At 39.8% G+C, this 27,098-nt stretch overlaps 2 protein-coding genes across 3 annotated transcripts in view; both read left to right on the top strand.

The window, feature by feature from the left end:
• LOC110961296 (heterogeneous nuclear ribonucleoprotein L-like) overlaps nt 1-3,525 on the top strand; it is a gene marked incomplete at its 5' end in the record, with an annotated part of 34,473 nt that extends 30,948 nt beyond the window's left edge. Inside the window, one exon of the mRNA XM_022208854.2 lies at nt 698-3,525. Within this exon, the coding sequence (XP_022064546.2) occupies nt 698-753 (56 nt within the window). The remainder of the gene's footprint in view (nt 1-697) is intronic.
• Nucleotides 3,526-7,284: 3,759 nt separating this feature from the next.
• LOC110961295 (atlastin-2-like) overlaps nt 7,285-27,098 on the top strand; it is a 36,155-nt gene continuing 16,341 nt past the window's right edge. For both annotated transcript variants that reach the window (XM_022208853.2, XM_022208852.2), the window contains exons 1-3: nt 7,285-7,425; nt 20,703-20,980; nt 26,160-26,291. In XM_022208853.2, the coding sequence (XP_022064545.2) occupies nt 7,365-7,425; nt 20,703-20,980; nt 26,160-26,291 (471 nt within the window). In that variant the 5' untranslated portion in view covers nt 7,285-7,364. The remainder of the gene's footprint in view (nt 7,426-20,702; nt 20,981-26,159; nt 26,292-27,098) is intronic.

Genomic DNA, 27,098 nt, shown 5'->3' with positions numbered 1-27,098 from the left:
ATAATTCCTTGCATTCCAAGACGTGGTGGTGTTCGGACCCTAATTAAAGCAGCTAGCAGCGTTGGTCGGGTCCTTGCATCCTCGCGGCTCGGCTGTCCCACGCATGTCCACCTGGTGGCGCTGCAACTGAGAGTGTATATTGACCTATGGATGTGATTAGGGCCAGACTCTGATCACAAATGTAAAGTTTGAGACAGATTGGAGCATGTACAGGATAGTTATACATCACTTCCTGTTTCCTGGTCTCCATTTCCACTCCCTTGGACTTTTGCGGAGCATTTTGATAATTATTGATCACCCATGCCTTGTGTACGTCCTGACCAAATATGAGCTCTCTCATATAGCCTGTTTGAGTTTATAGCTTTGAAAAAATGGCCAGAAATGACACAAAATTGTCCAAAATATGAATTAGAATTCAAAATGGCCGACTTCCTGTTGACTATTGGGTATTGGTGCAAGAGGCTTATTTGTGCGTCCTGATGAGTTACATATGCGTAGAAAGTATAATAATGATTCCTTGCATTCTAATAGGTTCTAAAGCAACAGAAACAGGAACTTTTCAAACTGAGAGGAAGCTCCAGATTGGAGTTAACGGACAAAGTTGTATGTTTGCTGTTTGACAGACCGTCTTCACTCTGCCTCTCAGGACTGTTTTATCTCAGTATGTGAAGGTAAAGCTCTTCTCTCTGACCTGCAGACATCTCCAACCCCTTCACTCTGAAACTCTGCTTCTCCACCTCCTCCCATCTGTGACACCAGCGGCTCCTCCAGGACAAGAGTTTGTTCATGACGGAAAGAGGACTAGATGCACAGAAGATTTCCGTTTTTCCTATGAGGAGAACGAATCTGAACGGATGATTTGTACATTCACACAATGAGGCAGTTTGAAGAAGAACAGCACAAACTACTGACCCTACACTAGATAAAATACAAACTAATCAGCCCTGGTGCTTCAATGTGGAGAACAGGAATAGTTACATACATGAATATTTAAAAATACTGAAAAAAGAAGATAACAACCATGGTTTTATTCTGTCATTTAAGAGGAAATGTGACATAATCTGTGGTCTTTGCCATCGACTACTTATGCTGATAAGTTGAAAGTTTTTAGTATGTTAGTTTTTTTTCTTCACAAACTCAGTGGACAGCAGTTCATCCATTCATTCATTCATTCATTCATTCATTCATCCATCCATCCATTCATCAATTAATTAATTAATTAATTAATTCATCCATCCATCCATCCATCCATCCATCCATCCATCCATTCATTCATTCATTCATTCATTCATTCATTCATTCATTCATCCATTCATTCATCCATTCATCCATTCATTCATTCAATCATTCATTCACTCCAGTAAAATCCACTCATGGCTGTAAGCTCTGAAGACGTCTGAATGAAACACATATTTACATTAGGATAATAGTCTGAATCCACAAATCAGCTGTGGGTTTGAAATCTTTAAAAAAAATCCCCATTTATCAGAGCAATAAACTGCAAAACAGAACAAATTCCTAGTTGTCATTAAATGAATTATGTATTATTTAACCCTCTTGTTGTCCTCATTCACTGGAACCAAAAAATATTGTTTCCTTGTCTGAAAAAAAATCCAAAAATTCAGCAAACATTTCCCCTTTTTTTGAAAATTTGCAAAACCTTCAGGAAGAAAATTTTTAAAAATCCTTAAAAGTTTCCCTTGGAAGTTTTTTTTTTTTTAAATCCCCCAAATTTGGCAAGAAAATTCTTGTAAATGTTTTCAATAAAAGGAATAAAAATCTTCCAAAAAAATCTAAAAATATCTGGAGTGATTACATAAATATCAGTAAAACTTCTGATATTTTCTTTAGGAACATTCTCATAAAAATCCGCCAAAATCCAGTGAATTTTGCTGGTTTTTGTGGATTTTTTGTGAATGTTCTTAAGAAATATTTTTTACGTTTCTTTTTTCCACCAAAAAATGTTCAGAGATCTTCAAACTTTAAAACGGGTCAGTTTTGACGTGCAGGACGACACGGGGGTTGAAGTTCACCCAGACACAGAGGGTTGACTAAGAGGCTGGTTTGTAACGTGGACTAGCAGTTCTACTAACTTCTTGTTTGATGTTTCACAGTGGACTGATGGCTTCTAGTGCCTGACAAACATGACTGGAACAAATGTACATAAATGTAGACCCATTTATTGCATTTTCCTCATTTCAAGTGATGACGTGAAGCCGGACGCCTCGTATTAAATCTCTGTGGTTTGGATGGATCTTTCTGCCATATTAGATTTTCTCCTTAGTGTTTGCTAATAGCTGAATATTCACCATGAAATTCTGAGGCTGTGTGTCTACTAGGTGTGTTTTTACCGCATGTAAACACGTCACGTCTGAAAATCGTCCGTATTGTGGTCGGTCGCTAACGGACCACTAGAGGTCACATGACCGCGCGTTCAGCTCCAGTCTGGCGGCAAACTTTCGCTTTTATTTCGAAAATAGTTCAGCGAAGTTTTTTTCTGAAAGCATCTGAGGTGAGAAATAATCAGCTGAATCTGTCCTGGTTTTAGTTCACCAACGGCTTGTTTACACAAAGGTTTCGCGATGCGTGGGATCTCAGCCATCGCATCGGATTAGCGTAAAGTAGAAGTCCAGTCTACTTTATGGCTGGGTCCAGTGGACATGTGCTTGTTTTCCTCTTTTGACCCTTTAATTACACAATATGAGCTCGGCTGTTAACACCATTTGTTTTCCTATAATTTCCTGTAAAATGTAGTCGTTACTCCTCTGTTTCCTGTTGGTCTTCTTCATGGAAGTAACCTTACAGTTAGCCTCTGTCTTCTCTACGCTGTCGACTAGTTTTATTCCAAAGAAACAGCTTCATTAAATCAAATAAATGGAGTAGCTCTGTCCTCCATCTTTCACAGCTGAAGATAAACAACAATAAGTCAACTGTGACTACAGAAATAGCCAGAATGAAACAGAGACTGAGGTGTATTTGCTGTAGAACAAAACTCAGGGAGGGAGAATTACAAACTAAAAGACAGGAAGAAACATTTCTATAATGCTTTAATCGATTTTTTAGTGTTTTATTTGTTTAGGTTCTTTTGGTTTTATTTAATGTATTTTTTTAAATGTACTACCCTGGATTCCTGTGATTTATTGATTTTAACTTCATTTTTTAATATTTTAAAGTCATTATTAAAAGACAAAGGGAAAGAAAAAGAAAAGAGACAAAAAACACGTTTATTCAGGTCAGTGTTTGTTGCTTGAAACTTCATTTTGGTGTCTTTTTTCTGAGTGTCTTTTAAAGAAAATGGGGTTAAATGCTGGATAATTGAGAAAACATCATTAAAGTTTCTATGGACATAAAGCACAGAATTATTAAAAGCCATATTTGCATTTTGAGGATAAATGTTTTTTCATCAGTGGTTGTTTGAGCTGTGACTTATTCAAACTACTGATATTTATTTGGTATTAGGAATGATTGTTTTGTACAGAAATGTTAGATTATTGATCATCATAAAGTTCTGCTGTATTACCGTCATGATTTTCTGTCATTCTTTGACCACTTTCACCACAACATGGACAATTAAACTTCACTGTGTTCTGCTGCAGGAGTCACATGTTTGACAGCTTTGAGGGCCGTGTAAATGCCAATAATAGTAAAAAAATAAAATTAAAAATTAAAACAAAAATTTTAAAAATTGTCATACTCTTACATCTTAAAAATAATAAAAAGCCCCACTCTCATCTTTTTTTTCCAAAATGAGGCAACTATGAGGCTTCTGATAAAAAACATTGAATACAAAATTGTTTATCAAGAGACAAATCATTTATATTTACCAGGTTAGGCTAAAAAAATTAGGCTAAAACTAATGCCGACAGAGCCGAACTTAGACAGACAAGTTACAAAACAGGAAAAAAGTGGATAAACAACAATACAAGACAAAAAAAAACACAAAATGGCATGCAACACAATAAATAAAGCCAAACAAAAAATGACAAAAATGAGACAAACATGACAAGTGAGATGAAAGGAAACACAAAACGACAAAAACATGAGAAGAAAGTCAGACAAAAAGACAAAAAACAATAAAAACAAGATAAAATATTCCAAAAATGAGACACAAAACTGCCAAAAAAATTAGACAAATGACACGAAACAAAACAAAGAGACAAAAAAATAGACAAAAAGGTACAAAGCAACAAAAACTGGACAAATGACAAAAATGAGACAAAAACCACAAGAGAGACGAAAAGGAAACACAAAACGACAAAAACATGAGACGAAGGTCAGACAAAAAAGAGCAAAATAAAAACCCAAAATATTACAAAATGAGACACAAAACAATCAAAAATTTGACAAATGACAGGAAACAGGAAAGAAAAAAATTGGGCAAAAAAGTTACAAAGCGACAAAAAAAATGGACAAACGACAAAAACGAGACAAAAAGAAAACACAAAACGACAAAACCAGAAACAAAATGACAAAACATGAGATGAAAGTCAGACAAAAATAACACAAAAAACAACAAAAACAAGACAAAATGTTGCGAGAACGAGACACAAAACGATAAAAAATGAGACAAATGAAATAAACAAAGAGACAAAAAGTTAGACAAATAAGTTACAAAGCGACAAAAAGATGGACAAGCGACAAAAATGAGACAAAAACGACAAAAGAACAAAGAACAATCCAGTATTTTACTTTCTGATCCAAACAACTTGTCATGGTCTAGAAATAATTTTAAATTTATAGTTTCACTAATTTACAATCTGCAGTTAATGTCTTCTCTGTAATTTTTACACTTTGAGGGCCGGATTGGACCCTCTGGAGGACCACTTTTGGACCACGGGCCTCATGTTGGACACCTCTGGTTTGGATACTTAAACCTTCATCTGTCCTAACGCTGTTGCCCGGCTGATTAGTTCATAAGTTGTCACCTTTTCTGATCTGTTAGAACTAAATGTAATGTGTGACCTCCAGCTGGTTCAGTTCCATCAATAATTCAGACTAAATGATTCCAGATCTGCTGATTGGCTGGTGAATGAGCTCATGTCGTCTGCTCTGTTCTACTAAAAGCAGGATGAAAACAGCGATGAGCCAGTCTGACCGCACCGTCTTCAGGTAACATCCAGACACTTCCAGGTGTGAAGACAGACTGTAATCAGAACAACCAGTGAAACAGTCTTCAGTCTCACCCACAGCCTTTCTGAGACAACAGTTTCTTCTTGTGGTTCAAGAAAACAGGATAAAATCTGAATGAGGACGGATTCATTCACAGAAACAGGACATTTATTCCTGATGTTTAGACAGAGTCAGGAGGCGATCAGCTGATGCTCGAATCCATTTTCTATGGAAGTCAGAAGGTTTCAAACACAACGTCGGATATTCAGATTGAATTAGTTCTGGTTTGGATTTTACAGCCTCAAGTCTGAAAGAACTGCAGAACTTTTAACAACACTTAATCCTCTGAACCAGGGGTGTCCACCATGAGGCCCGTGGTCCAAAAGTGGTCCTCCAGAGGGTCCAATCCGGCCCCCAAAGTGTAAAAATTACAGAGAAGACATTAACTGCAGATTGTAAATTAGTAAAACTATAAATTTAAAATCATTTCTAGACCATGACAGGTTGTTTGGATCAGAAAGTAAAATACTAGATTGTTCTTTGTTCTTTTGTTGTTTTGTGTCTCATTTTTGTAACGTTTTGTCTCGTTTTTGTTGCTTTTTGTCTAACTTTTGTCACTCATCTCATGTTTTTGTTGTTTTGTGTTTCCTTTTGTCTCACTTGGGGTTTTGTTTTATTTCTGTCATTTTGTGTTTCACTTTATTTGTTGTTTTGCGTGCCGTTTGTGTTTTTTTTGTCTCATTTTGTCATTTGTACATTTTTTGTTGCTCTGTAACTTTGTTCTCAAATTTTTTTGTTTTATTTCGTGTCGTCTGTCTCATTTTTTGTCATTTTTGTGTCCTATTTTGGAATATTTTGTCTTGCTTTGTCGTCTTTTGTCATTTTTTGTCAGATTTTTGTCGTTTTGTTCATAAAGGAAAACACTATATTGTTCAGTCACAAGAACCTGGAACTAAATGTTTTGTGTCGTTGTAGAAACACCGTGATCTGGAAGTTCTAATGTGGAAATGAAACTGAACTTATTTTTCTTCATCAGTTTCAGGTTGTTTGTGATGTTTTGTAAAGAGATAATTCCTTAACTGTGTTGCACTAAAACAAAGGAACCATTAGGAGCTGTGGTTATTTATAAGTTATCATGCTGTGGATTTACTGGTCCAGTCCTCCGGAGATCATACTGGACTGAATGTGGAACCTGGACTAAGCTTGAAGAAGATGAATATTGTGGCGTCACGATGATCCAAAGCACACACGTGTTTTTGAAGAAGTAAAACTATGACCTGGTTCAGTATGTTGCCTGACTTCAAACCAGGAGAAAACCTTCAGGCTAAAGAACACCTGACGAATGACGTTTAGTATCTACTGTACGGCGGGTTGTAAACGCTCACAGGATTTAACAATCAGATTAATTCCTGAGTAGATTTTCTGTGAGAAAGAATCTGGGGTGCCTATATGAGGGAAAACCTCCTTAAACAGTATTTAGTCGATATTTGTGCAACACTTCTGTCACTGGAACAGGATAAACCCTTTTAAGACACATCTTTATATTGAATTTTTGAGAAAAAGTTTATTTTTTAATGTTGAATGTAATCTTTTTAATTTTCCGTGTATGCTTTACTACTGCACTAATCAGTTGACTGTTAGCAGCACAGAGGCTAAACCAGGGGTTTCCATCTCATTCTAGTTCAGGTTCCACATTCAGCCCAGTTTGATCTCCAGTGGACCAGACCAGTTTTATTATATGATCAAAACAACAAAAGTCAGGTTAAATAATACAAAAAACAACAAAAACATGACAAAATATTACAAAAATGAAACATAAAACAACAAAAACTTGACAAACGACACAGAACAAAACAAAAATAAATAAATTTGACAAAAAACTTACAAAGCGGCAAAAGAATGGACAAACAAAAACAAGACAAAATTTTACAAAAATGAGACACAAAACGACAAAAGAACAATGAACAATGAACAATCCAGTATTTTACTTTATGATCCAAACAACTTGTCATGGTCTAGAAATGATTTTAAATTTCTAGTTTTACTAATTTACAATCTGCAGTTAATGTCTTCTCTGGAATTTTTGCACTTTGAGGACCTGGATTGGACCCTCTGGAGGACCACTTTTGGCCCTTTTTGGCCCAAGGGCCGCATGTTGGACACGCCAGTGGCTAGGCTAGTTTAGCCGGGGGGACGGGGTTACGCGGCCCCCAGAGCTCTGTGACGTCAGAGTCGCCATCAGCAGGTCGGGAAAGATGGCGGCGGAGGAGAGCAGGTTGAAGCAGCGGAATCACAACAGCAGCATCTTCACGGAAGGTAACTTTACGAGCTTCACGCGCTGCTACCGGGGCGGCGGATGACAGCGGGATGTTGTCGGTATTCGTGGCTTCCACCGTCGTGTGTTTGTGTGCGTCTTATGGGCTGTAAACGTTATGAAATGACACCACTTCGTCGAATACCCGCCGTCCGTCGTTTGGCATCTTGCTCCGACCCGCTGTGTCCGAGCGCTGAAATATCACCGAAAACACGGCACTTTAACCGCCCTGACACCCGGGCTGGGCTGGGTTTGAACCCACGTCGACTTCCACTCGTCCTGTGTGGTGTTATTGTCCTGAAACGGACCGTGTGGAGCGTTTTGTTGAGCCGCCCAGCTGTCCTGTGTGTTTGTTATTAGCCATCTGAATAGCCACTAGCCGCTTCCAGCTAATTCCCCACTGTAGCTCTGCTACAGTGTTTTAGCAGCTAAACGGCTCTGTCCGCTAACTAACCGGCTGTTATTTAGCAGCAAGATGACTCAAATAGGTGTTTATGCTAACATAGTGGATAACGGGATGCTTTACTAATGCAGATACCGGGGTTTAATATGACAAATGTCAGGCAGCAAGTACTCCAGGTTAGCACTAAATTCAATTTAAATAGCTGACTAGTCCCGCAGTAATACACTAGCCCGTTCACAATGACTTGAAAATATCCAGAATGACATGCAATTTGTCCTAAATGACTGAAAAATTATCCCAAAGACACAGAAATGATTGAAAAAGATTAGAAAAGACCCAAGCTGACATAAAACTTGGTGAAAATGACTAAAAATGGTCCAAAATGGCTCAAAAATTGTTCAGAATGACTCGAAAATTGACCAAAATGACTGAAAAATTGTCGTAAATGACTCAAATTATTTAAAATGACTAGAAAATGATCAACAATTACAGAAACTTAGCCCAGAATGACATGAAATTTGTCCTAAAAGACTCGAAAATTACCCTAAAGACAAAAAAATTATCCAAAATGATGAGGAAACGATCCAATCTGACATAAAACTTTTTGAAAATGACTCAAACTTGTCCAAAATGACTCAAAAATTGTTCAAAATGACATGAAATTTGTTCGAAATGACTGAAAAATTACCCCGAAGACACAAAAATGATCCAAAGTGACTCATAGATTGCACATAATGACTTGAAAATGATCCATAATTATGAAGAATTAGTCCAGAATGACATGAAATTTGACTAAAAATTGTCCAAAATGACTGAAAAATTATCCCAAAAACAGTAAAATTGTCCAAAACGACTCAAAAATTGTCCGGGTCAATCTATAACTGAGAGACTTTGAAGTCCATGCAATATATCTGCATAAATTTTTATTAAAAGTCATAAAAATGTTTTTGTTCATTATCATCATGTCTTTACAAATTCATAATTATTTATTATGGAAACAATAACTTATTAATAAAAAATGACTGTATATCGCTGAAATGTCACCTATGATACAGAAAGTCCCACATTTATATATTGACCATCCAGAATGACTTGAAAATGATCCATAATTTCGGAAAATTAGTCCAGAATGACAAGAAAACTGTCCAAAGAGACTCAAAATTGTTCAGAATGACATGGAATTTGTCCGAAGTGACTCAGAAATTACCCTAAAGACACAGAAATTATCCAAAATGACGAGAAAAGACCCAACGTGACATTAAACTTGGTGAAAATGACTCAAAATTTGTCCAAAATGATTCAAAAGTTGTTCAGAATGACTTGAAAATTGTCCTGAATGATTCAAAAATAATGGTTTGTGTTTTGTTTTGTAATATTTTCCGTGTACACAACCGTGTTTGGCACAGGTAGGTTGCTGCTAACAGTCCAGCGAACTCAACTTTATTTCAGTATTGTATTTCTCCACACTACCTGCAGCTGTCTGTTGATTGACTGAGGCTGGGTTATCGTTAACAGGTGGTCATTGATCCTCTGTGAGACGCCGGCTTTTATTCACAAACACCTTCAGCTTGTTGTTGTTTGATGATTGCTTCGTCAGCGCCTGGAAACATTGTCATCTCGCTCAGTTTGGGTGTAATTCCAGTCAGCGTTGGGCTGTCATTGACGAGGTTTGACCCAGTGCTGTTGATCCATCAAAGATGAGGTTTATTCCCAGCTGTTTGTAGAGTTTTTACTCGGTGTTTTTAAGTAAATGCGGTGTCGGACAGCATCATGATCTGTACGAGCATCTCCAAATTAAGAGAGTTGTGTGTATTTATGTGTGTCACACAATAGTTTTAACTTGTACAATTACTGAGTCCTTACCTTCATCACAGCTGTTGGGATATTTATTGTTTTCAGGGGTAAAGTAGTGGTTAGATTATCACCACATAGATGGGGACAAAGTTTTTTCTTTGGTGTTGAGGAAATCATAAATACACTCAGCAAATGTTAGTTATTTATACAGCTACTGTTAGTTTAGGGTTTGGCTTTTATGTACTGGTTCATTATTCAGTCCCTCCAGGATTTCATGGGCTTTTTTCCAGATTATTGCGTCCCTAAAATGCCTGAATTTGCAGCAACTTTTGTAAAAAATTGCGATGTAAGTTGCGATGTTTTAGGCGTATTTGTTGACAATGACAGTTGCTAAAAAGTTGCATTTCTTTCAGCTTTTAGAACATGTTTCAACATTATAATTGACAATATTCATTCCTAAACTAATTCTTTAATGCTCCAAACCATTTCCACAAACTGGCATACCACGGTGGGAAATTAGCAGCAGCCAGATACTGGTTTAACAGGAAGTGGTTGGTAGATTTAAGGCACTAAATGATCATTTACTATTGAATGAATCACATTTGGACAGATCTGTCAGTGGCTTAAAAAGTTTAATATCCTGATATTCACACACACACGTTCACGGCTCGTCACGTCCGTTAATGAATCCAACTTCCCTTCATTCTGTCAGAGCTCCAACAGATCTGGATCAACAGCTTCCATCTGTCTGGTCTGTAGTCCTGCTCCTTTCAGACGTTCTCCTGGAAAAGTGTTTGTCAGTCGATGGTTTTCGTTTGTATTCCACCACAATATTCTGCGGGTATAAAACAGTTTAGCTCCGCTTTGGTGAAGAACATCAGGGAATTGTTTTTCATGTCTTTAGCAGTAATTTTTGTTGGTAAATGAGAGACATTAGAATGGGACATGTCTGCATCTTCACACTTATAAACGAAGAGTGAATTCAGTGACGTATGTGCTTTACGTTTGGACTGCTATGATTGGTGGAACTCATGAGAGGCGGGACAGAATAGCAGGAATTCAAGGAGATTTGTTGAATTTGCGTTAATTGTTGAATTCCTGGAGGGACTGATTATTATTCATTTTATTACTTGATGCGGTGTCCAGTTTCACATGTTTGATGCTGTATGCTTCTCACCATGGTGGATATGTCTAGTTGATTCACAGCCACTCGTGCTTTTGCTTACTGTATTTGAAATAGCAAAGTTTGGCCAGAGCTGTTATTTATATATTTGTACTACGAAGCAAGATTAACGTGTTAGCAGGTACAGTGCTAAACAAATTTATTAGATCAGCTGTCATAAAAATGAGAAAACACAAATATTTTACAAATCTGTAAAAAGTATGTTTCAAACTTAAAGTTGTATTTTTATTTATTAGGCATATAACAAACAGGAACAACTAAACAGTCCGTACTCACTAGGGCTGCAGCTAACGAAGCCTTGAGTAATCGCCTGAGCACGATACGTCATCAAAAGTGGAAGTGATCGCGAAATGCAACAGAAATCACCGTCCGACCGGAGCGCGGAACATGGACGGACATCGGCGCTATATTATGTATGCACGATGCAGCGCGGATGTCAGCGTTTAGATACAGCTGTATAGTAAACGCTGACATCCGCGCTTAAGATAGATCGCGGATGTCCGCGCTGCATCGTGCATACATAATATATGCACGATGCAGCGCCGATGTCCGTCCGTGTTCCGCGCTCCGGTCGGACGGTGATTTCTGTTGCATTTCGCGCTCACTTCCACTTTTGATGACGTATCGTGCTGAGACGATTACTCGAGGCTTCGTTAGCTACAGCCCTAGTACTCACATGTATTAACCAACAATCCTAATATTTTCTATGACCTCCTTTGGTCCTTATAATAGCTGTATTCTTGCTGCCGTTGTTTTTATGGACTTTTCAACAGTCTCTTTTGTTATTTAATTCCAAATAGTTCCTAGCTCTTCCTAGAGATTTGCTTTGGATGAACCTTGATTGATCTGATTGATTCCAGTCTGGACTTTGACTTGGAAAGTCCATCAGTTCCAGAATTCCAGATTCCTTTTTCTTGGTCCATTAGTCTCTTCTCAACTTTGAAGTCTGCTTGGGGTCATTGTCTTCTTGGTGTATGAGCCCACAACCATCAGGTTCCATGATGCACCAAGATATTGTGGTCGACCTTCTAGTTCATGATACCATTGATTTTAACTAATTTGTCCATACTGTTTCCACAAATGGAACCTCATACTATAATGGAGTTTCCACCGTGTTTCACTGTGGATGTAATGCATCTAGTATCAAATCATTCTCCAGCTTTTCTGCAGACATAAACACAACGATGCTGACAGAAGAGTTCAAACTTGGACTCATCCGTCCAGAGAACCTTCTTTCAGTCATCTACAATCTAGTGTTTGTGCTTCATGGTAAATGTTAGGTGTTTTTGGATGTTTGCAGGCCTCAATAATGTCTTCTCAGCAGCTCTTCTTCCTTTAAAACCTCGTTCCTTCAGTCGTCTACTTCTGGTCATTCTGGAGACTTTCTCAAATTCTGATCTAGAAGCATTAATCTCTGCCTGAAAATCAGTAGTGGTCTGAATGTAATACATCGTGTCCCAAGAAATTTGTTCTCCCCAGAAAAACAAAGTCCAAAGAGTGAATATGCAATATAATCAATTTATTCAATCACCAGTATTCCTCCTTTCACTTTGATCACAGCTTTCAGTCTTTCAGGCATGGAATGTACGAGGTTCTTGAGGTGGATGGTTCTATCTTCCCCCACTCCTGCACAGTTTTGGGACACGTGTACTTCAAACCTTAAGGTTCCTGACATCTGCTTCAGTTAGCTTTAGGTTTTCGACTTCTTCCTCGGTGCATTTTGTAAGTACCAGAATTCCTGTCTTGCATCATTTCTGGTCATAGCTCTTTTTATTGTCATACGTTTTTATATTTATCCATTCTAACAACTTGTTGACTGAAGAAGATGCACACGATCGTTTAATTCTGTGTGGAAGAAGACTCACGTGACATGTTAAATGCCCCCTTTCAGTTAACAAAGAAAGTTGATAACCACCTTTTTAATACCCGTTAACTCTGACCGGGATTTTAGTTTTCGTCAAGTTGACTTCCACAAATAAAGCCTGGCTATGTGAAGCCGGCTTCATAGTTCACACCTCAGTGTCTGTGGTCCAAAACTGTGGCGTTGAAGACGGGACAAGCAGATCTGAGGACTACGAAGGAAGTTCATCATAGTCAGACATTATGGCGTTCAGCTGCTTCAGTCAACAAGTTATTTTAATGGAGAACAGTGAGGAACATGAAAATTCATCACAATAAAAAGCTGCACCTGGAAATGATGTACGACAGGAATGCTAGTAGAAAACTGTTAAACGTACGTTAATGTATTTATTTTACCGATCAATGCAGCTGATTGTTGATACCAGACAGCTGCACAATTCATATATTAAACATGGTTTTGTATTGAAGGTCATGTAGGTCTGACACTGTCTCAAAATGAAGGAAAACACTTAAATTTGAACCAAATCAAAGTGCAACTAAAATGACTGATTGAATATTCTCTGTAATCAATACTAATAAACTGATCAGTTTTCTTATTTGTGTTCTATCAGCTGCAGTAGCAGCAGTTTAAACTACAGACCGAACATAGAAAGAGATTTATTTTATTTGTACGTCACCACAAAATACACGTGGGGCTCCCATGGCTTTAGTTTTAGTAGAATAGCGCTGTACTACACTATATAGGTACTATACTCCTTTATTATACTATTTATGTACAATACCACCTATACGATACTATGTATGTGCTATACAGCTGTACTGTGCTGTATATGTACATCACAGATGTCTGCCCGTGTTCCACCAGGACAGTTATTCTGTTGCACAGCGCTCTTACTTCCTCTTTTGATGCTGCAATGCGCTAGCCTAGCCGCGCTAGACAACCCACAGCAACGAATTTAATTCTCTGCCAGGGTGGGTCTAGTTACCCTCCATAAGGCTCGAGGCTGGATTCTCCTAAAACTGGCCGGACCAATCACCATGAAGTGTAGAGTCAGAAGGCGGGCGTAACGAAGTGACGACAGAGGCGCGACGATTCTGACAGAAACAACCGGCGCACAATAAACAGTTATCTTTGGACTCGGCTTTGGCCACAGCCCTTAAAGATTTGAAGCTAAAATTCAACTTGAAAGATAAACAAAGGACGGCATTTAAGTGTTTCATTGAGAAGAAAGACGTATTTGGACTTATGCCGACGGGATATGGCAAATCTTTAATATACCAGTTTGCTCCGCGGCTCCGCTGGTTGGGAAGCTAATGGGACTTAGCCACAATCCGCCGGTGCTCTCGGAACTATGTCAGCCTATTCGTTGCGTTGATTGGTTGTATACCTACCCAATTGCTGCAGAGGGATTTGATAGACAACCTTTTAGCCCGCCTCCCTCCCTGTCGAGCTTCCCTAGACCCTTGTGCCGTCAGAAACATGGGTGTAGCATGGCTAGGCTAGCAATGCGCATACCAATCGTGGAATTCGATTAGTCAATTAATTGCCAGAATAATTGAAAGAACACTGGATTACTAAAACAATCGATAGCTGCAGCACTACTTCCACTTTCAGAATTTAAACTCGCACATTGAGGTCATTGATTGAACTGTACTTTGCTGCTCTGTCGTTGCTTAAGGATCTTTTACAGCTAACCAACTGAAAAAGGGAATTCTTCAGGACTGATCGCTGTTTTTAAATTTCTGATTAGGCAGGTGCTTTTTCACAGAACATCGACTACAAGACTATTGGATCGGTTTAGTTTCTGGGTCTTCTTCCATGTGGACAGGATGCTGTCAGATACAGTGTTTGTGGGCTTTTTCACAGTAAGAGCAGTCATAAATCATTCTGCAATTACTAGCAAACATGTCCCCAGGCTAGTAGGCTAGCAATGCTGGGAAAGTATGCTTCTCTGTTTTGAATGCAGCCAGACCAGACTGTTGAAGTGTCTGAGAACTAGAAAGGACTTTCAGCAGCATATACAAACATTGGAGAAGAACTGAGACTAGATCCATGGTCTCTGCCTATGAATGTGATGACACAGTGGCTAGTGGAAGAGGATGACTAGACCGCAGAGGATAGAGGAAGTCACGCAGTTTAAAATGAGCATGCAGGAATTCAGCGACCGTCTCAACTCCTTTGATAAGCATCAGAAAATGCCGATTCACAGCTCATGTACCGGTTAACTGATAAGGCAAGTAACTCAGAGGCATCGCTGCTGCAGGCAAGAAAACCAGAACACAAGCATGATCAGATAATCCACTCGTTTTTTTCCAGTTTATTTTCAGCTGCTGCTTAACGGGCAGGGGGCTTTTAGGCTTATCCTGGCTCAATATTTCCGTCCACACTGAATGCCTGAACACCAGGAGAATGGCTGAATTAGTCCCCCTTGTCCTTTTTCAGCTATCAGAGTTTTCTCCACTGTTGACCAGTGTTCTCTGCCGTCCTGGTCTTATTAATGAATGGAAAGGGTAAATTTCCAGTTTGTTTGTAGCTCTTCTAGGTCACCTGTGAACCAGGCAGAAAATGACATCATCACTTTTTTATGAAAAATCATTAGCTGCATTTCATTACCCTTAGATATGCGCAAAATGTAAATAGTGCCATAAAAAACTGGTAATGGAAACACCTGAATTTCGAAAAGGACTAAAATATTGCTAAAAAGTTTTTACGCTCTCATGAGGTGGTTTTTCAGACGTTTCGATATTGAAAAATATCGCAAAAGCGCAATGGAAACACTTTTTCCGCAATTATACGTCACTGGACGTGACGTACCTGGTCACATGACCAGTTCTCTCGGAGTAAACATGGCGCGGTGCGTGTGGACAGAAGAGGAGACCGAGACTTTTCTTGCCATAATTCTTGAGAAAAACATCACTGCCATACTAGACGGCAAACAGCAGAGGAATGCAGAGTGTTAGAAGGAGATAGAAACAGGTTTTGGGCGTCCATCTTCCTGCAGTGAAATATCGCGCGATGATATTTTATGAGAGTTACGATGCTTCTGCCCAGAACAACCTTCAATGGAAACACGTTCAAAGCGCAAATATACTTTGTCGAAAATTTAGAAATATCGCTTTTATTTTGTGAAAAACTGTAATGGAAACCCAGCTACTGACAACATAAAAAATACTGCTGTAGGATTGTCCGATCAATTGTGTTGTCATTGGAACTCTGAAAGTTATGGATTTCATTGTTGAAATGAGCATTTCTACTGAATTTCTCCTCAGGACAAATTTTGCCACTTTTACCATTTATTTATATGGGGCATCTCATTGCAGATCTGTACAATTCATGGGACATATCTGCAGTCTGAACGGTGGATATCTGTAGCTGATTTATAACTTGTATTAAGAGTTATACGTATATGTAGATCTGTTGTGTAGGACTACGTGTTGATATCCCTTCTTGCACACATGAGACACCTCAGACTCTGTTGATGGTCCAGTGGATGAGGACATCCTCTGGGTTATCAAGTGGGCGTCTTCCTTCATCAGTGTTTCACTGATTGACCCATGACACCTCCGGAGGGTTCAGCAGGTTCACCCCCTAGATGCCATTTACTCACCTGAAGGCCCAGGTGGAGTCCTTTCTCTTCATCCACAGCCACTGACTTCCCTGGAGAGGTTCTTGATCGCCTGCCGGTGGTCTTCCTGCATACTCCCATCTCCTGAAGAAACCTGGATGTCCAGGTGGCTATGAACCCTCTGCAGTCTACTTTGACTGGTTGGACCCTCACCTTCCAGCCTTGCTGTTTGGCATCGGCAAAAAGCTCCGTATACCTCAGCTTCTTGCACTTATAGGCCTCCTCTACTGAGCTCTCCCAGGGCACTGTGAACTCCATGATGTAGACATGACTAAGTGAAGCCGACCATAGCACCAGGTGTGGTCGCAGGTTAGCCTTTTACCTCTACCTTTTAGACTTAGTCGTTGATTTGGAAAAGAACCGTCTACATTAGGCCAATGTTTGTGGTGATGTTGAAAATATTTTTGTTCTAAATGGAAAGAAACACAACTTTTTGCCTCCTGCTATACAACAGTTCCCTATGTTGAAAAGAGACCCATAATTAGAGTTAAAGGATACATTGCCACAATATTTAAGTAGACACTGGCCAAAATAGCAGCCTTTCAAAAACTATTAAGATCATCCATTTTGCACCGTTTTCACTCTTCCGTTTCTCCAGATGAAATGAACTACACGTCTGTTCACCAAAGTTTGTTGTTCAAAGAAAAGCAACAAAAGAAATTTTTTATACGAATATGTTGTGAAATGAAAAAGCACAGGGATTTTCATCAGATTTGTAGATTAGGCCATTACTGCTCTCTGAATATTTTGCACTATGATTGTTGATACTGAAACGATAACCGTACTGACTAATAGTTTCAGCTGTACCCTGCATTACGGCTTTGCACTGGAGACATTTCGTTTCCTTGGGCTGTTCGTGTGCTTTCCAGAGAACATTGGGACACTGAATTAACCGGATCACTGGTCTTTTCTAAAGCCTTATCTGAAATACATATCATGGTCCTACAGGAATCCCAAAACAGTTTTTGTGTCGCTCTGTACATTTAGCATTTTGACCAGGGAGCTGTTTGCTGGACGTGGAGACAGGATGTCAGATTGTTGTGTTGCTGCCTGCAGAGCGCTCACATGGAACAGCCAGCTTCGACCTGAATGAAGACGCTGTGTTCCTTCCCATGAGGCCTCAGGCTGCTCAGGCTGCTCCGTTAGCTGAGTAATCACATGATGGCAGAGTCTGAATGGGCACTACCGCGTAACCACTAGTTTATAGGTTCAGTCGCTGAAACAGACACTTCAGTAATGTCATCGCTCTGAGAACCAAAATGTTAAAGGATTTGCACAAATCTTAACTAAACCCCACTCTGCCCACTCTGACTAAGCACTGAGTGACATTCTCTAAAGGTGGTATGATAGTTGTCTTATTTATCTCCTTGACTTATGCTCAGAATCATGCAGATGCTTGGTACTAAAAAAATACATTCTGAATATGAGCACATTCAATGAACTATCTTTTTAAAAAAATATTATGAACAACCTGAAATTTAAGAAAAATAAATTCCCTTTCAACAAACTTATGCCTCAGTTTATAATTTACACATGTGCATTACAGCTGACAGATCAGTTTATCTGCAAAGGCACAAAACATTCAGTCACAGCTGTCTGGAACTGAACAATCCAATATTTTACTTCATGATGAAACAACTCATCGATGTCTACAAATTATTTAAAATTTACAGTTTTATAAATTTACAATTTACAGTTAATGTCTTCTCTGTAATTTTTACACTTTGTGAAGTCATCTCGCAGGCCGAAATGGACCATCTGGAGGGCCGGTTTTGGCCCACAGGCCGTATGTTTGACACCCCTGGTAAAAATAATCAGAGTAGATGAGCTGAGGTGGTAACGTCATAAGTACCCTGGTTTTCCAACTGCACATTAACGATGCGTTCTCAGGAGTCCATATTTCCAAGTACGGACTTGCATCCATACTTGCCAAGTACGGCCTTGGAAAGTATTGACTTGGCAAGTACAGACATGCCAAGTACACAAGTCCGTACTTTCCGAGTTCGTACTTGGCAAGTATGGACTCGGAAAGTATGGACTTGTGTACGTGGTGAGTCCATACTTTTCAAGTATGGACGCAATTATGGACTCGGCAAGTACGGCCAGCGCCGTTTGGGTATTGTTATGCACCGCGAAAAACAGGCCGACGTTAAGACAGTAGTTCAGGTAATAAATTCCACGTAGACGGACCTTTTCCTCCCAGTCGCTCGCGCCCCCTCCGTCATGCCTCCGCACCCTCCCAGGAGACATGCCCCAAAGTTTGAGAAACACTGGATTAAACCAAGATTTTAAGTAATAACACAGGCCGGGAGCTGAGTGTCTGTCAGCAGAGAACAACTGTAGCTAACTTTGCTAACATCCAAATGCAGGGGGACTGTAATTACATGTTTCCATCAACATCCAAACTAAAATGACAAGATATCAAAGGGAATTCCTACAGAATTCCTGGACTGATAAACTTAATACAGTTTTTGCATTTGCAGCAGCTTTACTAACGTTAACTAGCGTGAACTCCATCATGTACATCAGCTATGAGGATTTTTTTTCTGTTTTCTGTATTTTTCAATGTTTCTCTCTTTCTGTAAAGTGATTAATAATGTGCAGTAATGCGGTTTTAAGCCTACGTAATTCAGTAGAAGCAGGTTCATTAGCATCTGAAAAACATCCACTGTAGTTCATCCTTTTCAACAATGAATTGATTGTTTATAAGGCCGAGGATGGGTTATGGAAAGTGTTTAATATCCCTATTTGTAATATTTGACCAAGATGGGCAGACTGACTGCATGTGGGAAAGAATTAATTTATAGAACAATGTCAGTTGATTATTTGCCTGTCCCTACTCTTATGATGAAGACAAAAACACCCAAAAAAGACTCGGTTAAGTCTGTCTGAAATATCTGGATGTAACCAGAGCTGTAGGTCAGTGAAGAAGAACCGCTGCCGTATAAGGACAGCTACAAGCTTCACTAGTCTACAAGTTAATACTGACTCCTGACTGACAGCTCTGTCTGTTTACTGTAAACATACAACCAGCTCTGCCATCCCATAATAGCAATGACTCCCCTTTGATTTCCTCTTGGCTGAGCTATGGTGAAACTTCACAGGAAACTTTTTTCTATCCAGCCCTTACCGTCACTTCTAACCATCAGAGTTTATTGATCCACGTGGATTAACTCGTCCATGGCCACACTGTGAAGGGAGCCTTTAAATATGAATTTGAAAATCCTGGTGTTGAATTTGTCTGAAAATGTTTTCATTGACATGATCGAATACTTTGGTGTGCTGCAAGACAGGATTCTTTCTTCTCTGACTGCCCGTTTTTTTAGTAGAGCTAATCACACAATCCAAGGATCAAAGACACATCATTAAGTTTCCACTGACATGACAAACTAAACAAACTAATTCAACATTGTTGGGCAGATGATGTGGGTCAGTCTAAAAACTACATAAAAATCATAGGTTTGTACCTCTCATTGTGTGGCAGCAGTATCCATGCAAGTATTAGGCTTTCACATGCAGCCGTGGCTTTAATTTTCTGTTCTTCAGTTATCACACTGTTCAGGTCATTTTTATCTGTCCACTAAAACTAGCTACAGTCTAGAGGGGCAAAAGAACTACGATACTGGCATCTTTTAGTCTGAGGGCTACCGAGCGTATGAGTGTAAAGTCGTCCTCCAGGAATATGAAGCGTAAAAATACTCTGCTTTGAATGATGATTTGTGTCCGATGGGTCGTCAACCCAGTGAGGGATCCAGTTATCTGTAAAAAGTGTTCTTATGAGGCCATGTTCCACTGCAGAACCTCATGGATAGTCTTAGGGTCTACCATACCTTACCACATGCCCCTGTAGGACTTGTTCAGGGCAAATAAACGAGAACTACCTCAGAGTAGGTACTTCTGAGGGGACATGAGAAACTGCTAGGTGGAGCTTGATGCTGATTGGTTAAACTTGGAGAAGACAATCACAGTAAAAAACAGCATCTATAGATGTCTTCTGAAACGTCCCCAACAAATTTATGATAAAATTTATTATAATTTTTTATAAATTTATTATAAAACAGATAATACCAGCCCATGATTGGCTGAAAGCTGTTGTAAATACTCTAGGACTAGTAAACAAACTATATGGTCCATACGCTGACCTCTGGAATGAAAACTTTATAGCACACTTGAAATTGATTGTTGTGGTTGAAGCTGTTTAGTGAGTGCCGTTGATCCTACACTGTGGTGAGAAACGAGAGGCTGAATTATTAGGCTTCTTCTGTAAATGTTCACAGCTGTCCATAGCTCCTGAAGTGGAAAACAATCCGTTAATGTCTGAATATAAACAGTCCATGTTCATTTGTTGCTTCTTTGTGTTCTGAACCTTCTGGGGAACCTAAAGTCTAATTCTAATCGTGTTTTTCTTCTAAGGTAGTTACGGTTTTAAATCAGAGAAATCCCAGATGAGGCGTGAAGAGGAGGATGACAACCTGCTGGAGGAGGAGGAGGAGGGCGTGGCCCGGCCGGTGCAGATTGTGGTGTCGGACGAGGAGGAACACTCGTTCTGGCTGCAGGAGGACGTGCTAGAGCGGCTGCTGCTGCAGGAGGAGGTGCAGGACCTCCATGTGGTGGTCGTCTCCGTGGCCGGAGCTTTCCGCAAGGGCAAGTCCTTCCTGCTGGACTTCATGCTGCGCTACATGTACAAACAGGTACAACTGATGGGCTGTTCGTTCAGCTCGTTGTCATTCATGAAACCAAAGAATATTGTCTGTACATAAACGTGGACATTCATTAGGCCAACACAAAAAAACTAATTAACTTTAATTTGCAAAAATCTGACAATATATTAATAAATCTCAATTAAAAATGGGGCACAAAGAATATAATTTTTTTTTGCCCCACAATAATAATCAGAAAATTCATTGCTTTCAGTGATGATTTGGACCAACCAGTGTAGCCTAAAGTAAAAAGGGATGGAGTCTATCCTAGCTGACTTAAGGCCTCTACACACTGTGATTTTTGGCCATTCCACACCAAAGATAACAATGGTGAGAATATGGTAGTGATATCTTTGATCTTGGCTCTAAATCGGTGGTCCTACGTCACACTGTGAGACAGGTTCAAAGACGGCCGTTGTCATGATGACCAAAGACAAGCTACCATAAAATTCTGGGTGATCATCTTACAGTGTGATGCTGCTGGGCCTACGACAACTAACTAACCAATAGGAATGCAGGATGAAATGACGTACTGATCAATAAACACTGAAGCTAAACCCAGATAGATGATTTGGCAAATTGCATCAAAACAAATATGTGTGATAAACAAAGAGGAAGTGTGTTTTGTTGGAAAAGGACAGACCATAACAGTAAATGCTCACGTAAAATGCTAGTAGCTGCTAACAAGTACTTTCTTCAAGCTCCCGTTGCAAAGTTGGCATCCCAAATTGGCCTCACTTTCCGAGCATATTCTCCATATTGTTCTCCTTTTCTTTTTTGGGGGGATTTCTCTCCAAACACAAATGCCAGCAGAGCGAAGGCTCCGTTCATGTTTGGCTAGTTTCCCTGTGATTGTAGGGTTCATGTTTGGATAGTTTCCCTGTAATTGTAGGGCTCATGTTTGCCTAGTTTTCCTCTGATTGTAGGGTTCATGTTTGGCTCGTTTCCCTGTGATTGTAGGGTTCATGTTTGGCTAGTTTCCCTGTGATTGTAGGGTTCATGTTTGGATAGTTTCCCTGTAATTGTAGGGCTCATGTTTGCCTAGTTTTCCTCTGATTGTAGGGTTCATGTTTGGCTCGTTTCCCTGTGATTGTAGGGTTCATGTTTGGCTAGTTTCCCTGTGATTGTAGGGCTCATGTTTGCCTAGTTTTCCTCTGATTGTAGGGTTCATGTTTGGCTCGTTTAATATGATTGTAGGGTTCATGTTTGCCTAGTTTCCCTGTGATTATAGGCTTCGTGTTTGGCTAGTTTTCCTCTGATTGTAGGGTTCATGTTTGGCTAGTTTCCCTGTGATTGTAGGCTTCCTGTTTGGCTAGTTTCCCTGTGATTGTAGGGCTCATGTTTTCCTAGTTTCCCTGTGATTGTAGGGTTCATGTTTGGCTAGTTTCCCTGTGATTGTAGGGTTCATGTTTGGCTAGTTTCCCTGTGATTGTAGGGTTCATGTTTGGCTAGTTTCCCTGTGATTGTAGGCTTCCTGTTTGGATAGTTTCCCTGTGATTGTAGGGTTCATGTTTGCCTAGTTTCCCTGTGATTGTAGGGTTCTTGTTTGGCTAGTTTCCCTGTGATTGTAGGGTTCTTGTTTGGCTAGTTTCCCTGTGATTGTAGGGTTCATGTTTGGCTAGTTTCCCTGTGATTGTAGGGCTCATGTTTGGCTAGTTTTCCTGTGATTGTAGGAGCTCCGTTTATGCTTCGGTTGTTTGTCATGGATGGATGGCACACACTAGAGCTGGGCGATATATCGAATTAATTCGATTAATTCGATTTTATTTTTCAATCGATGTGTAAAAAAAATTAAATCTCAACATCAAGTTTAATGTTAATGTCCCGCTATTTTTACCCGACGCGTGTAATACACACAGTCACCATACCAGGAGGACTGGTGCTGTAGCACAGTCTACAGATAACATTCTCTTACAATTGAGCAATAGACAAAGAACACCCAAACAGATACGACAGGGATACGCATGAGAGATGGAGGTGGAGAAAGGAGAAGAAAATGAGGACGATATTGTGCAAAAAAAAAAGGGTACCGTGACTTCAGTAGTATGGCCTTGGTTTGGATATGTGAGGTCGGACACAGAACAGACCGAGGTGTTGTGCAGAGTTTGTAAAAACTGTACATTTGTATCCGCCTCATATACTCCCTACCCTCACCGGTCATAGACATGTCACCGGCTAACCTGCTCAAGCCGGGACAAGCCGAGACAACAATGCTAATCAGCATGCATGCACTATCCGGGCCTTATAATTATTTTTGTTCCGAATGTACGGCCGGTTGTAGCCTAAAATATTTAGCATAATTGTGCGCAACCGGCTACCAACTTACCTAGCGCAGAAGCAGCCAGCAACAGCACAGAGGGGAGTGGCGATGACTGGCAGTGGAGCAAGGTCAAACCGACCCATAGGAACTCTTGTCTCTACCACCAGCGTTGGCCCCGCCCATTTGGTTCAGTCAGATTCGCAACCAAAACTTTTGCACTTGCAAGCAAAACTTTTGAACTTGCAAGCAAAAAATATTAGTTTTGATTGAGTCAAGTCAATATGGATGACTGGATAAGTCAATATGTTCTCAAATTATATTTTCATTTGCAACCTGTTCTGTTTTGATCTCAAAAATTTTTTGGGGGGGTTGCCACTTAAATTTTTTTGGTCTCAGATCTATTCTATTTGATTGATCTTTTATTTTTTGAGTGCAGCTTTATGTTTTTTGGTCTCAACTCTCTTTTTTGGTTGAAAAACCTTTTTTGATTGATTGAATAATAAAGAAACAAAATTCTCTCCATAAGCTTGGTGTTTGTTGTCAGCTTGGCCATAACAGTTTTCGGTTAGAAATCATGCTTTGTGTGAGTGAACTGTGAACCAACCTTTGACCGTGTTAATCTACGGTAAGCGCTGAGGGACATTCTAGAGGGTTTCATCGTCCTGTAAAGAGGATTTTAGGCCGGTACAATGCTGGCTGTGTGGCTGGGCCTCCCCACTGCTCACTGCTGCTTATTCCACACATAAAAGACACCTTTATGCATGGAATAAGCCCTGTCTCCACAGGTCAGCTCACGGTTAGGTAGGTCAGCTCCGACACAGGTTTGAGAAAACAAGTTGAGAAAATGACATTTGATTGTTTCAGCTCATTAAATATATCAAAGATTATACTTGAAAATTTCAACTCATATGCTATATTTTACCAGGGCTGGGTGTCATCCTGGAAACTATACATTTCACTTTTCTGGGTGTATTTAAGTCAGTCAGGAGTGATTTTATTATAATACTGGAGATTTTATTTTGAATCTGCTTCCATCTGATGAAATTCCTTTATTTTGGATACTGTACCTATTCCAGATATTCTTGCTACAGGAGGTCCTCGACCTACATAAGAGTTCCGTTCCGACAGTGTGACGTTAGTTGGAACTCCGGTGAAAATGTAAACAAAGCCGTGAACATGCATCACAATATCAATCAGTTTACATATTTATCCAACTACAGCAATGGAAAGCAGTCATCAGCTCACATTAAAACACAACTTAATAGGAAAGTACCAGCGAAAATGCAAGCTATAAGTCTGACTTATGCTTTTGAGCCATAATGAAGTTAGAATATAGCATAATCCAATATGGTAGCAAATGTAAACAAAGCCGTCTTATAGCACCGTGAGACTACTAGGGCTGGACCCGAATATCCGAATATTTGGTTTTTGTGGTGGTGTCCGAATATTAATTTTGAGTTTTGAATTCTCTGACCCCCACCCCCAATTTTTCTCCCAACTGTCTATTTTTTAGACTATACTCACACGCAAAAGAAACGCAAGTTTCTTTAACCCGATGAAAAATTAAATTTGGTTTCCCAAAACAAAAATGCATTTGGTACTTTGTGGTGCATGGTGTGTTCTTAACATTTTCTGTTGTGTTTTGTAAGGTTGGTGTGAAAATGGAGAACGAATCGTCGCAATACACCAATGCATTGATGATGTGGACGTGATTCACACTTTGCACGTGCAATTGAATATGCACGATTTATCGACACCTTCAGTGGGTATAAATTTCATTCAAGATCATAGGCATTTCACTTGCTTTTTAACTATGCCACGCTTACACCAAATTAAGAGGAACCAAGCCATCGGACGTCTGCAAGCTGGAGAGTCTGTCCGAGACATTGCCCGTCACTTTAATGTCAACATCACCACCATTTACCGTCTCCAGCGTCGATACAACACCACACAGAGCACCGATGACCTTCCCCGAAGCGGACAGACTCTCCAGCTTGCAGACGTCCGATGGCTTGGTTCCTCTCAATTTGGTTTAAGCGTGGCATAGTTAAACAGCAAGTGAAATGCCTATGATCTTGAATGAAATTTATACCCACTGAAGGTGTCGATAAATCGTGCATATTCAATTGCACGTGCAAAGTGTGAATCACGTCCACATCATCAATGCATTGGTGTATTGCGACGATTTGTTTTCCGTTCTCCGTTTTCACACCAACCTCACAAAATGCAACAGAAAATGTTAAGAACACACCATGCACCACAAAGTACCAAATGCATTTTTGTTTTGGGAAACCAAATTAAATTTTTCATCGGGTTAAAGAAACTTGCGTTTCTTTTGCGTGTGAGTATATAATAATGATGATAAAAACTACAGTGTCAGTAAAAGCAGAAAATACAGTTAAATGCCATAAAATAGCAAATGGTTTTGCTGACAGTGTTGCTTGAAAAATTAGCAAAAACAACAAATTGGTTTTGATTAATCAGATAACTGCTGTAGCTCCTTATCTCCCGCTCAATTTCATTGTAGCCTGCTGTTTGTAACGCCATTAGATCTTACGTGTTTATGTAATTTTAAAGAATCTTTTGAAGCATCCCATTGACCTCAGACCTCTTCAACCTTAACAGGATTAGTTCTACTTTTGTTTAATCTACCTGGGAATCCATTCATTCATCATCTGTCTACACAGTTTGGGTTTAACAAATAATCTGTGATATTTTCTTATTTGAAACCCCTAAATGTTTGACATATTGTCTTGAACAGTAAATAATTGATTAGTCAAACGGTGACAGAATTTGTATTACAGTTTCACTTGGAGAACCCTGCAGAAGTCCTGTTCCGTTCCTTCTGGAGTCATGATGTTATATTGAAACAGGAACAGTGTTGAAAGCTTTCATCTGGTCTTCTTCCAGTCTGATTCATGGATTGGCGGTGAGGAGGAACCTCTGACCGGCTTCACCTGGCGAGGCGGCTGTGAGAGGGAGACCACAGGCATCCTGGCCTGGAGCGAGGTGTTTGTGGTGAATAAACCCGACGGAAGCAAGGTCAGTTCTAAACTGAGACTGCAACATAACATCTTGTGAACCGTTTCACTTCTTTAACCTCCTTAACCCCACATACAGTTGCATGTAAAATGATCCAACCCCTCTGACATTCTGGCAAAATGAACAACATTCCAGTTGCAGGTGACTAAATCTGATCAAAGGGGAACAGTTAGTTAATTGAAATATAATACCAAAGCAAAAATCAAGATATAATTCAAAATCCATCCAAAATATCAAGTTTTTCCACAAAAATCAGGTTGCAAAATGATCCTCCCCCTATAAACATGTTGGTAAATCCAGATACCTGCAGTCCAACTCTAATCCATCCACCTGAATGTAGACATCTGGAGGAGAATCCAACGGTGAAACATTAATACTCGTGTATAAAATGAGGACACTTTGTCCTCTAGCAGCACCATGATTCAGACCAGAGAGATGTCCTGAAGTTTAGAGAGGAGTTGCTTTGCACCAGAAAGGAAATGGGTCCAAGAAGATCTCCAAGTTCTAGAATGTTCCCAGAGACTCTGTTGGAAGCATCGTTGGTAAATTCAAAGCCACCTGTACTGTGGCTACGCTACATGGTGGAAAAAAGAAGCTGTTGGTGAGAACATCAAGGTTCCTGGAAACAGATGGACCAGAACCCTCGGCTTACTGCCAAGGACATGCAGGGAGATCTGGCTGGAAGAGGAACTGATGTTTCTGTGGACACATTCCATGCTGAAAGAACAATGGTCTCCAGTCTGCTAGAACCAACCTATCAAAGCCACAGAAGTTGTGGGAGTCGATTCTATGGACTGATGAGACCAA

Source organism: Acanthochromis polyacanthus, chromosome 3, assembly GCF_021347895.1.
Source record: "Acanthochromis polyacanthus isolate Apoly-LR-REF ecotype Palm Island chromosome 3, KAUST_Apoly_ChrSc, whole genome shotgun sequence".
Classification (NCBI taxonomy): domain Eukaryota; kingdom Metazoa; phylum Chordata; class Actinopteri; family Pomacentridae; genus Acanthochromis; species Acanthochromis polyacanthus.
The sequence above is the reverse complement of the archived record's forward strand: the minus strand, read 5'-3'. Positions and strand labels throughout refer to the sequence as shown.